This window comes from Condylura cristata, unplaced genomic scaffold (genome assembly GCF_000260355.1).
Source record: "Condylura cristata isolate star-nosed mole 26May11 unplaced genomic scaffold, ConCri1.0 scaffold00017, whole genome shotgun sequence".
Classification (NCBI taxonomy): Eukaryota; Metazoa; Chordata; class Mammalia; order Eulipotyphla; family Talpidae; genus Condylura; species Condylura cristata.
The window spans coordinates 10,902,793-10,914,940 of record NW_004567118.1 but is presented as its reverse complement, the minus strand read 5'-3'; the positions used below and the strand labels follow the sequence as shown (position 1 = coordinate 10,914,940).

The following is a 12,148-nucleotide window of genomic DNA, read 5'->3' as shown; positions in this document are numbered from 1 at the left end:
TCAGAAGAGCAAGAAAACAGATATTTTAAAATGTCCACATTCAGCCACGGAGTGTGCACCCACCAGAGCCAATTTAACAAAAGCAAGTGCCGTATAGCTCTTCCCCAAAAGACACTCAGTTCCTCCAACACTTCTTTAATTGTCTACTGTACAGAGCTGGAGGTAAAGCTGCAGATGTTGACTGTTATTTTGTACTTAAGTGAGCTGGTTTGGGCTATGGCGGCTCCTCCTGCTTTCTGCACTCTTGGCGAGATGTCAGAGCAGATGTGGGAGTGCACAAGCAAGTCACTTCATGCCTGTACCGTTCAGCCATGTCTCTGCTCACCCCCAGACCCCATCTTCTCCCTCAAAGTCCCTTTCCTCTCCCAGAACTCTCAATGCAAAAAAAACACATCCACACGTACACACACACGTGCCCATGCACACCCACGGACGCACACCACATCCGCCATAGCTAATCACGGTGTGCAGCTAATTCCGGCTCAGGGAAGAAGGGAGCCACAAATACAAGGTCAGGACTCAAGAACGCAAAACTGGAATAATGGCTCCTTTGTCTCTCAGGAGTGAAATTAATAAGCTGGCCAGAAACCTGGCTATGTATTTTTAGCATGATATTACTGTTGCAGGTAATCCTCATAAGCAAGTACTATTTGTATCCCTGAGACATTAACACCTTCTCTCTTTTTCTCTTCATATACACATATACACATGTGAAAAAGAAAAAAAAATCGCATATAAATTAGTTCGATACACTTGTTTGCAAACCTAGCAAGCTTAATAAAATAGAGGCATTTAAAGTAATGAATGTTAATGGGTTGAGTTTATTAAAATCTATTTTTCCACTCCTCTGAGACCAGGCCTGCTTTGGACTTTTCAATTTGAAAACAATTCAAATCTCTCAAACTATTTCTTTGCCAAAGAGTGTTTCCCCCAATCACCAAAATTATGGGCTTTATAAGTGAAACCTAAACCCTGTGATTTTGAATTACTTTCTCTAGATCATTAGAACATTGTGTTTTGAAAAACTGTTTGATGTTCAAGGGAGAGTATTTATTTTCAAAATAATAACAACAAGGAAGTCCCGGTTTGCCAGCGGAAACTGTTGTGAAGTATCTAAAAATGTTTCACATGCAACCTTGAACCCCAGTGGCAATGTCCACATGCCATTTCCCTGCTCACAAACCTCAACGGCTACCCCTGGCCTACTGGAAAAGGTTCAAGTTCTGCAGCCTGGCATTCATGCAGCTGCCAGCCTGCCTGGCACTCGCCTCTCAGACTCACCCCCTTGACTCCTTCATAAGAATGTTCTGCGCCAGCCAAACTGGATGCACACCTTGTTCTCTAAGCACCCCTTGGGTACTCCTGCCGCCACCGTCACCACTCACATTTTCCCCTACCTCACATCCCCAGGTCCCGCAGCAGGCCCTGCTCTCCCAAGCACGCTCATCCCCTGCATGCCTGCCCCAGCCAGGCTGCTCCTGGGTGGCCTCACTGCTCCCTTACCTGGTTGTGCAAGTTCTACTTTCTCCCTCAGTGACTGTTTCACCCTCCTGTTGTCAATAGGTACCATCATGTGGCACCAGGCGTGTGCTTTTCTGTCCTCACACTCACCCCTTCACCCAAAAGTTCAGTTTTCCTCCAAGGTTTCCATCTCCTTAACCCCCAGCAGCCAAAGTGTACCCTGTCTCTTTTCCTTGCAGGCAGCACAAAACAAATGTGGATGCTATTTCTGAGGACTAAGCGCGTTGCCCCTGTTCCTACAGCGTCCTCAGATGCTTCCTAATCTTACCACTTTCCAGAGAAAGGTAAAGGAACAGACTTATGGTAGAGACCGGCCTACTGTGTAGCATGCTCAATTCTGTATACAATTAGCCCCAGGGCCCCCAAACGATGCTCCTTTGCACATGAGAAAACAAAGTTCAAGTAATACCATCCAGTGAAAGGTCATTTGGGGGAAGGAGGAACTCTTCCGGAATGCTAATATGAAGTCTTGTTCATAGGCAGGAAGATGAACTAGACCTTGCCCCTATAAGAGTCCATCACCCAAAGGCCATTTGATCACCTTCAGAATACTTATTAATGCCATGGCCAAAACTCAGGAGTAGCTTCAACCGACTGGCTGATTCATTACAAACATGTCACAGGGAAAAAAATCACCTAATCAAGAACAGCACTGGATGGCATTTTGTTAGTTTGAATTTTTAATCTTAGCCGTAAGGAGGGATGAGGAATGATGACGGTGAGTAGCCCAAAGTTACCTAAAGTTCAAAGCCTCGGGAGGGGCAGAGAAATTCCAAGTCGGGGTGCCTGAACCGGCTCACAAGAAGGGAGTGTGGGGCCCTCGGAGCCATGACTGATGCTGCCGTGCGAAGTGAGGATGCTGGTGCAGCCCTGCATCTGCGCACCCACTGTGTGCCAGGCACTGTGCCAAGCACGCCCCATGCACTGGCTCCTGTGCCCCGCAGCCAGACACTGCGTGCAGACCGGGAGCGGTGTGGAGCGGGATGCACGCCCAGAGAGGACTGTCTCGGCCGCGGGGCACTGAGGGTGCTTGAGACAGTGCCAGTGGTCTTAAGGAAATTAAGTTTATCCAAAATAGTGGTTCAGGTCCAGACATTTGCTGAGTACACACTCATGACTATCCTACACCAAAAATATTAGCTGGGATGGACAGTCACAACTGTCCTATTAGGGGGTAGAATGCAGACCCCTGTGCCTCCCTTCCCCTCACTCCTGTACCCTTTTACAGCATTTTCAGTCATGCTACTTCCTCTCCTACCTTCCTTCTTCCCTCCATTTTCACTGCTGAGACATAAAAAATGACCATTGGGTAGAAGCGATTAGTGCCTTTTGGAAGAACATTTCTGAGAAACCTAATAAACCATCACTGCCTCTTCATCCTCTGGCTTCCACAGTAGGATGCTATTAAGCTTTTTTCTTCCCACTTCCTCCAACTCTGTCCTTCTCATCTGCCTAGTTCTGTCTTTATCATGCTGTTTTCCTAGCCTGGTAGGCACTGCGTTAGGCCAGAGCGGTGCAGCTGAGACCCCCGGCAGGAGGGTCTGAGGGCGAGAGGGCCGAGGCTGGGGTCTGGCTAGAGCACTGGACAGAGCAGGTTTCCTGGCACATGAACTGCCCTCCAGAGCTCAGCTTTCTCATGCCAGGGTCAGGATTACAATTGCTCGCTAGCGCTCGCTGGCACTCGCTGTAGTTAGCAGGGGAAGAGACGGGAGTGGGGTGGGGGAAGCAAGCCAGCATGCCGCCCAGAGCCGGGCGAGCTCCACAGGGCCCAGCCACGTGCCTGAGCACACGGGCAGGCGGCAGGCAGGCAGCCAGGACCCACACGAGAGCTGGGGGGCTGGGCGTGTACGCGGCTGTTTCCACACTGGCAGAGTAGGAGCTGCTAACCTAGAAGCAATCTGCTGGGTTAACATCAGGGAAGGGACTTGCCTCAGCCCAGAATGAAGCAGAAAAGAGTCAAGCAGGCTTCCCAGAATATGGATGGGCCATGCTGGGGGGTTGGGGGGGGGCGGTGCGGGGAGAGAGACTGCCCTATTTTTTTCAGAGTAAAGGAGACTGCATGAAACGCATCCCTACTTGGACAATGGGGGCTGGGAACCCATTCTTTACCCAGTCTTGTGCCACTGACACCTAACACAGCTTTCTGCCCTGCACAACCACGTGCCAAACTCTCAGCCATCCTTTGTAGTATCACCTTATTTAATTCTGAAAAAAAAAGGGGGGGGGACTGTTTTTGGTACCCATTCTATTTATGATAAACTGAGGCATAAAGAGGTTAGTGAATGGACACAGATTTGCACAGCAGGCAATGTGTGTCCAGGACAGGAACCCAAGACACTGGATCCAGAGCTTATGTTTTTAATCACCAGGTTGCCCCATTATCCACATGGACATGAAAATCCCTTCTTCCAGAAGGCTGGGAAGTGCTGGCCTAGGGATGTCAGCACCAAGCTGAAGCCAAGGAAGAGGGCCAGCCAGCCTGTCGTCTCCAGGGTGTGCTGGAGAAGATGACCTCCCCTCAGAAGCAGGAGGTCTGCAGGCTCCCCAACAGCCCGCTGGCGCCCCTCACTGACCACCTGGATCCTGATGAGTGAACAGGATCATCAGCTCAGGCTCCAAGGCCCAGGAACCATGGGTCCTAGCGCCCCAACCTGCAGACATCACTGTGCCTGCCCTCAAGGGGAGCCCCATCTTATGATATTGGGGGAAGCGAGAGAATCCTGACACTCAGCAGTGCCTCCATCACCCCAGAGACCCCCTCCATCACTCATTACTCAGGTCCCACAGCCAGCATTCTCCTTCCACACCAAAACCTTGTCACAAAGGAAGGTCGACCTGGTGGCTGAGGCTGAGGTCTCCCTGGACCTCCCTCCCCTGCGCTCTGCCATGCCACTTGGAGGGCTTGCACTTCACTCTGTAACTAGCCTGCATCGCCACCCGGCCTGTGCTCAGAACTGGACAGAGCCTCCTGAACTCTCAGCTGAATATGGGCCCAGCAGTGGCAGGACACCCCAAAGCTAGTCAAAGAACCACCACCAGAGGAAATGATTTCAAATCAGGTTTTACAAGCCTATGATTTAAAAATAACTCTGCCTTTGTCTGCTATAGATGACTTTCCCCTAAGGGACTGCTGTCCTTAAAGCAATCACTCACTTCTCAGGGCAAACAGTCTTATTTTTCCAATCCCCAGTGCACACCTCCAGGGGAGCACTCCTGGGTGCCAACTCTGATGGCATCGGGGTGCAAACATGAAAGCTGGTCGGGATGACTTCTGCCACCCCTGCTGGCTTGGGAACATGCAGGATACTTCCCTCAGGTAACCAAGAAACCTGCACATCTGACACTGTGCCTTCAGAAAGACATCAGCCCAGAAGCTTAGCCATTGCCCCATAGCTGCAGAAGTTTGGTCGGATGTCTGCACTATTTCTTCAAGCTAAATGGTTATCTCTTCACATAATTGATTCATTCTTTGATTAGATAGCTAGAGTGAGGACAGTGGCAGAAAGCAGGGAAGGGGGCAGGAGGGTGGTCAGGATAAATAGTGTGAAGTCACGAGACACTCACCTTGTCATTCACCTGGGGTGGACCTAGACACATACATTTGTCTTAGGCCTTCATTTCCTGTCAACCACACACACATAGCATGGATGAGGAAGCATAGCCCAAAAGATGCATGCTGAGCAAACAGTAGAAAACAAATGTTCAATAAAATTGCTCTGCAATTATCTCGTGATTCAGCCTGATACCTTAGTTTTACCAATTTGAGGCATATCACTACACTCTTATGAACATTCTATTTCTTTTTGGCAACCTAATGTCTCCTGACCTTCTTAATACTTTTTACCATAAAACACTACAGGAGGCAAAAAAAGCACCCATGTGAGTGACAGGATCCTGCATGAGGCTGTTTTTGCTGCCTAAATTTAAAGTGTAGATCAGTGGTTATTAATGGGGTGCCTTTGTCCCCCAGGGGACATCTGGAAGTGAGTGGAGATGTCACAGCTGGAGTGGGAGAAGGAACTCTGGTATCTAGGGGCTAGAGGCCAGAGAGGCTTCTAAATACTGTGGCATGCACAGGACAGCCCTCACGACAGAGATGTAGCCAAGTCTCTGCCAAGGAAAAGAATAGATGAAAGCAAACACTCCTCAAGGCTGCGTTGGTGTTCGTCCCCTCTGGAAGACCTGCTTTTCTTTGGATTCGCTTGGTATTTCTCTCCTAGTCACTACTGTGATTACAGAATAAGATCCAAGAACTGCCTTCTTTTTCAGATTTACTTTGCTCTACCCCATCAGGTTCACACCCCTAGTAGTTTTGCCTTCTAGTTTTTATTTTTTGATATTGTAATCCTTATAAAGATCAACACTTTATGAACACAGGGTTACTTCTTTTGTGTTTGGTATTGGGAACAAGAGCCTTAACTTGTTTCCTTTCTTGTTAGGAGTATCGCTGAATTTTCGGCTCAAAGAAGAAAATTATTTTGAAGTGTGTTTCCACCCTTATCATAAAAAACACTGAAATGAAGAGTTTATTTCTAGATTCTTGTTTCCCTTTAATCCTGGTGCATTTCTTCTATAACCAAGGTGTGTGCGCCAGAACTCAAGGATCCTTTTCATCACCCTGCAACTCTGATGGTGGCTTCCAAGTGCCTGAGTCACTGATAAATACAGATGCTAATGAGTTCTGACAAATGACTTCTAAGGAAACTTCACAAGTAGGAAGTTCCTAATTTCCCCTCAGAAATGAAGGGGTAGGGGCCCAATACCGCGTGACACTTGGGGGCGAAATACAGGATTTCTAAATGTCTCATGTCCTTTATTTGACAGAGGACTGAGAAACGTGTCAACTGAGCAAAAGTGTCATGTTTTGAACAGTGCAGTAACTTTTGATCAAAAAGCCCTGATAGTTCCCTCCAGAAGGAGGCATTACAGGTTGTACCTAATTACTTTAAGAAGCTACTTCAGATGGTAGGGATCGAAATAAAAATGATAAAAAGTGGATATAGATAGAACAGTGACCATAACCACTCTCATTAACAGACCACCTGGTATGATTCATTTCACTCTTCATACATATTATCTCTAATTTGCACAACAAGCCAATTAAATAGAACGTACATTCCTCCACACACAGAGAAACTGAGGCTCCAAGAGGTCACCTCCCCTTCAAACTCACACAGCTCCAAAGCAATGTCACCATGCAGAGCCAAAGGACACAGAACCACTGTCCTTCTCCCTCATTTTTGTCCACCTTCATTGGCCACTTTTGCTGCCAGTGGTTCCTATGAAAAACTGAAGACAATGGTACTGCACCTCAAGGAACCGCAGCTCAAGCACACATCAAGGAGTGTATCCCAAGTCTGGGCAGCCTCCTGGAGTCAAGGTGTTAAGACTTAAGTCCATTCTAGCCAGTAGCCTTGAATTATCCCTCACAGTGGGATTGAATTATCCCTCATAGATACCTGAAGAGGAGGACTTGAACTCCAACACTGACACTTCAAGGCAGGAGTGTTCCCTTCTTCCTCTGCATCATTTCCTTCCATGCTAATCTCACTCTGTCAGGGAACTCCACACCAACTGAGGGCTTGGGCTCAGGAATGTGCTAGCATAATCCCCCATTGTCCTACCTTCTGTCCGCCCTTGTGGTCAAGATCCTGAGCTCAGTGAACTTCCTGGTGGTTTATCTGACTGGATCTTTGTTCCTGGTCACCTGTGCACACGAAATGGCCTTCTTCCCCGTTGGTTTGTACTTCAGGGTGCTAGCGGCGTGAAGCCAGAGCTGCCTCAACCTGTGCTTATAGCTGCGCATTTAGCAGCTCTGGACATTCAGATGATGCTTCTGTGATCTATTTCAACACCATTTACAGTCCACTTTGTGGTCCTGCAGGCTTTGATAAAAGTAAAAGTCACAGCAGCTTGGTTTATAGCAATAGTGATGGACAAGGTGGTGGGGGTTGCTGAAGGAGGCTAAACCATGCTTAAAATGACAACTGTTTTTAGATTCAATTTCTCAGTCAGTGACACAGGATGAAAAGCTTTATCCTGGTCCTATGGCCCTAAGGCCCTAAGTCACAGGTTTTTGTTGGTTTTTTTTTTTCCCTTCAGGCGAGAGAACAGATGTAGGTAAACCACAGCCTCATAGAATTTACTCAAATCATTCAACAAGATCCTATTTTCTATGTATTTGGGGAATGAAGAAAAGAAACACATGAGATGGTTGCTAAATTACTCAATCATTAACTGCAGGTTGGTATTTTTTAAACTGTAATCCTTGGATCTGCAGCATCAGAATCTTCCCAGACAGCTGGTTAAACATGCATGCCCCTGAGTCCTCACTGCAGACCTGAAAAATCAGGATTTCCAGGGGCGGGCCCATAGGTCTGAGTGACAAAGACACTCACTGATGGTGCTGCCACCGCTGTGGGTGAAACACAACACTCCTCCTGTGGGGTGTGCCAGAGTCCCCCCCCATTGCTTTTTCTGCCACCCCACAGGCCCCTCCCCTTCGCCCTGCCCCCCACTCCCCCCAGGGAGAACCTCCTAGTGGTTACCTGGTCTGATGGGGTTCTGCATACAGTTCTGGGATGGGATGCCGGGGTGAATGGGTGCAGAGGCCCGACTGCTGAGGTCCATGACGGAGGGGGCAGCGGAGGACGCTGGCTGCAGCCCAGGCGGGTGCGGGCTGTGGTCATGCTGAGATGGGCTGGGGGGGATGCCGTTTTCCGACAAAAACTCCTCCAGGTCCATGTATTCCAACTGGAAAGTGTCTCCGTCATAGGGAAGGGTTTTGTCCCATAAGGTGGGTCCCAAGAATGCCGACTGGGGGACGGGCGGGCTATTGCTCTCATCATCCAGCTTCTTTTCCTTGTCTTTGTCTTTACAAAATGCTGCAGAAAAAGGGGAAAGTTGGATCTTAAAAAGGAAAAAAGTGTCACTTTATGATCACCCCTCCTGGCCTCTGCTACAAAGTGACTACTCAAAAACACCAGGATTCTCTGGCTGCTGGCTTTTGTGGATCTAGAGTTAAAAGTTCAGGCAGGACGTGGATCTCTGCCTGTTTTCAACATCCTCCTATTTACTTTGGAAAGAAAGCATTAGTCCTTGGGACAGGGCTGCAGACTGATCTAGGATATAAACAAGAGAACGAGGTCATCAGTGGCTGATTTGAGGAGACCGCTTGAGTCGACAGGGGGGCATGGCACCTGAGTGCGTGTGCGACACTTGTGACTTTTTAAGAGAAAAACCAATAGCCAGGCAGGATTTCTCTTCTAGGAAATTCATGAAAGTAACAACTTGAGTGCATTCAGGCTAAAATTCTGATTTTGATCAAGCAGAGACTCTCTATCCTGTCTTCATGTCACGTACTCAGCAACCTCTCAGTCCCATATTACCTCCAAAGTCTCAGCCTAAACTTGCAAACAGCTATTATCCCACTGACCATGAAGTAGTGGAGATTCTGAGACTTGAAGGATGCCTCACATTGACAGAGAAGTAAAATCATCAACGTCCTAAGCCACTGGAGGACATTGCATTTTCCAAAGAGAACTTAAAAAAAAAAAAGTAATACAAGATGTTTCCTCCTTCCTCTTTCCCAAACATGTAAATATGATCCAATTCACAAAAGTGATACATGTATGCAAGGCATGGACAAGGTGGTCATGCTACATAGGAGCTACATAGGACAGAGGTGCACAGCTATTTTCTACCCATTAGGTCTTCACCAGTGTATGGCTTTTGCCAAGTCTAGTACTCAGCGACTGTGGAATCTGGAATTAGAGATGTGGCTTCTGAGTTTTCGACTTGAAGACACACAGCCTCCACCTCATCCTTTCTTATCCTATACTGTCTCTGCTGTGAACCCGACTTAACACACCCACAGAATGCAAAAGGCTGCGGGCAGCACCTTGCTCCCTGGAGCGCTCCTCCTTGAAGGAGTCAAGAGGGAAGCTCTGCTGTGCAGGCTGCGAAACAGGCACCTCCACTCTTGCAATGCAACAGGTAGTCAGTCCCCTGCTAGGAAAGCCGTGCGAGTACTCCCAAGCTATTTGGAGCCGCCTGATCTTTCAAGACTTTACACTCTGAGCCTCACGGTTCGCTATTGCGATATCCAAGGCATGAAACCACATCAGCCAAAATGACAAATTCCTGGCGACACTAGCCGGGTTCAGCACGTCCTTGCACCACCCCGCCCCTCCCGCTACAGCCGAGGTTGCCTGGGGAAGGTTCGGGACTTACCGAGAAAGGGCTCTAGCCAGAGGCGGCTCCGGCGCAGTTACACGTGAGCCTACTCCGCTCTCCCCTCCCACCAGGAAAAGTGCACCGGGAAAGTGGCAGCTCTGGAGGCGTGCACCGCTTCCCGCCGGGAGACCACTCCCCCCGCCGGCCCCAGCCCCCACCCCGCTTTCTGAATTACCCTTTGCGGGAGAACACGCGTCTCCTCTCACTCCTGAGTTCCAAATACTAATAACAACAACAACAACAAAAAAAACTGCGGCAAGACGGAGTCCCGCACCCAGGACACCAGTGAGACCTCTCCTTGCCCCAAGGACTGGCCTCTGGCTTCTCCTCCCAAGCCCAGGCTCTGCGCTCGCGCGGCGTGCGGGTTACCCCCAATCTGGGGAACAGCCCTCATCTGTCAAGTTGGGCCTCCCACTAGCTCCGCAGCAGCGGGACCCAGGAAGGCTGAGCTCCCGGCACAATCTTAAACGCTGCTCGGCGAGGACCCCCTCTTGTGAGAAGAGGTGGGGTGCTGGGCGAGCTCCTCAATTTCGTCAAAGCAGGGCCAGGGTGCCCGGGGACAGGAAGGGAGGTGGGGTGGATGTTCCAGCGGCCGGCGGGGGTGCCCAGCCAAGGAGGGGTGCGGGTTGCCCAGGAGCGTGGCCCCTTCCCATCGTCGGGCAGCCGCGGCAAGGCTCACCGTCTTCATGATGAAGGGGGAGCTTCAGCGGATTCTCCAGCAAGGACCTGAGCACGCCGTAGGGTGGCGGGATAAAGGTAGGATTCAGGGGGAGCGGTCGGGACATTTTCTCCATCGCGATGCACTCAATTTGTTTTTCTTAAAACAATAAAAACCAACAGTCCCCCAAAATGTTGCTGAGCTCTTTTCTCCGTCCTTTGCCAAAAGTGCTCGCTTGCAAGGCGGTGGAGACAAGGAAAGAAAAAAAATTACTTATTTCTTTATAAATACATCTGCATAAAAATAAAAGCCAAAAAACTTTCGGGTTGCCAGTGAAGACAGTCCCCAGAGAGCGCGCCAAGTGCCCGCGGGCTCCTCGAGACGTGCAGGATGTTCTCACCTGTCTGGAACCCCTCGTCTTGCAAAATGTTCAAAATTACAAAACAGAAAGAAAAATACATGCAAAAGGCTGCAGAGGGGAGGAAGGCACCGAGTCGCCCCGGCCCCACAGCGCAAGCTCCCGAGGCCAAGCACCGTCCCACCCCACCCCCCTCCCCGCGCGCCGGCAGCCGCTGCTCCCCCGCGCTCGGCGGCCCCGCAGCGCTGGGCTCAGCGCATCCGGCGGCCCATGTGCCGCTGCTCTGACAAGAGTGACGTCAGAGCCCGCACCGCGCAGCGATAGGCGTGCGGGGGCGGGGCCACAGGCGGCAACGCCCACATGCCCCGCCCTCCCCGTCCACCCTACCGCCGCGTGTTTAACGTTGTCGCGCGCGCCGATTTTCTAGGCCCTTAAGTCGCTAGCGGGCAGTGAAGTGACTTAGGTTTGTGATCACCTGGGCTACCAACCTGGGCAGAGAAGTCCAGTGTTTCCAAGGTGAAAAGAGGAATGAGGAATTTATCTCAGCAATTTTCACTTGGGGACAACCAAGGGAGTCCAAAAATCCAGGTGCTCAGGCTACATCAATTAAATCAGACCTCTGGGTTGACCTGAAGGTTTCAAAAGGTCTTAAAGTTCCAATGAGCTTGGAGAATGACTGGTTTATCTCAAACTGAAGGTAAACATTCTTCTAATTATTTCTCCTGGCTCCAGACATGGTTAGTAACCCTCAATCAACCAAAAAAATAGCGACTTGCTGTAAGTTCTACTAGCTATAAGTTCTACTAAGATGCAAAAAAAAGTGGAGAGGCCAGCGCCTTTGTGAGCTGTTTCCCACGCTATCCAGGGAGAATTCATCCCATACACATTTGCCTGAAATAAATGAGGGCAGGACACACACATATACAAACCCTGAATGGGATTTTAGGAATGTTTACTCTCAGATAGTACAGGTGATTGTACCTGGGTCGAGTAAGAGGTCTGCGTGGTAACTGAAATAATTTTGTATCTCTAGCAAGGTCTCAGCGTTTTTAGCCATGGCAGCAGCTGCAGCATCTGGCTCTGTCGGTTTGACATCAAGGAGGCAAAGCTCTAGTGACTCTCAGCGTTTTGGGTGTCCTGAGTAGCTGGTGTGTGGGGTGGGGAGGGTTTGAAATGGTGCAAGGATGGAGCACCTGCATACACCAGAGAACTGCCATAGGTAGGCAAGGTCTTGCTCTCCCTCACCACATCTCCTTGCCAAGATCAGGGCAAGGTGCTGCAAGAAGAAATAGACATAACTGAAAAGGTAATGTTCTTTCAATGAGCAAAGGCCATTGTAAAGATTGTTTTGGGGTGAGATAGGCTAGAGTCTCTGT

General features: G+C 49.5%; 1 protein-coding gene across 2 annotated transcripts in view; it reads right to left on the bottom strand.

The window, feature by feature from the left end:
- The window catches only part of HLF (hepatic leukemia factor), a 49,935-nt gene extending 39,033 nt beyond the window's left edge, over positions 1-10,902 (bottom strand). For both annotated transcript variants that reach the window (XM_012726660.1, XM_004684394.2), the window contains exons 1-2: positions 10,436-10,902; positions 8,070-8,405 (exon numbers count right to left, since the gene is read on the bottom strand). In XM_012726660.1, coding sequence (XP_012582114.1) covers positions 8,070-8,405; positions 10,436-10,550 — 451 coding nt within the window. In that variant the 5' untranslated portion in view covers positions 10,551-10,902. The remainder of the gene's footprint in view (positions 1-8,069; positions 8,406-10,435) is intronic.
- Positions 10,903-12,148: the final 1,246 nt, after the last annotated feature.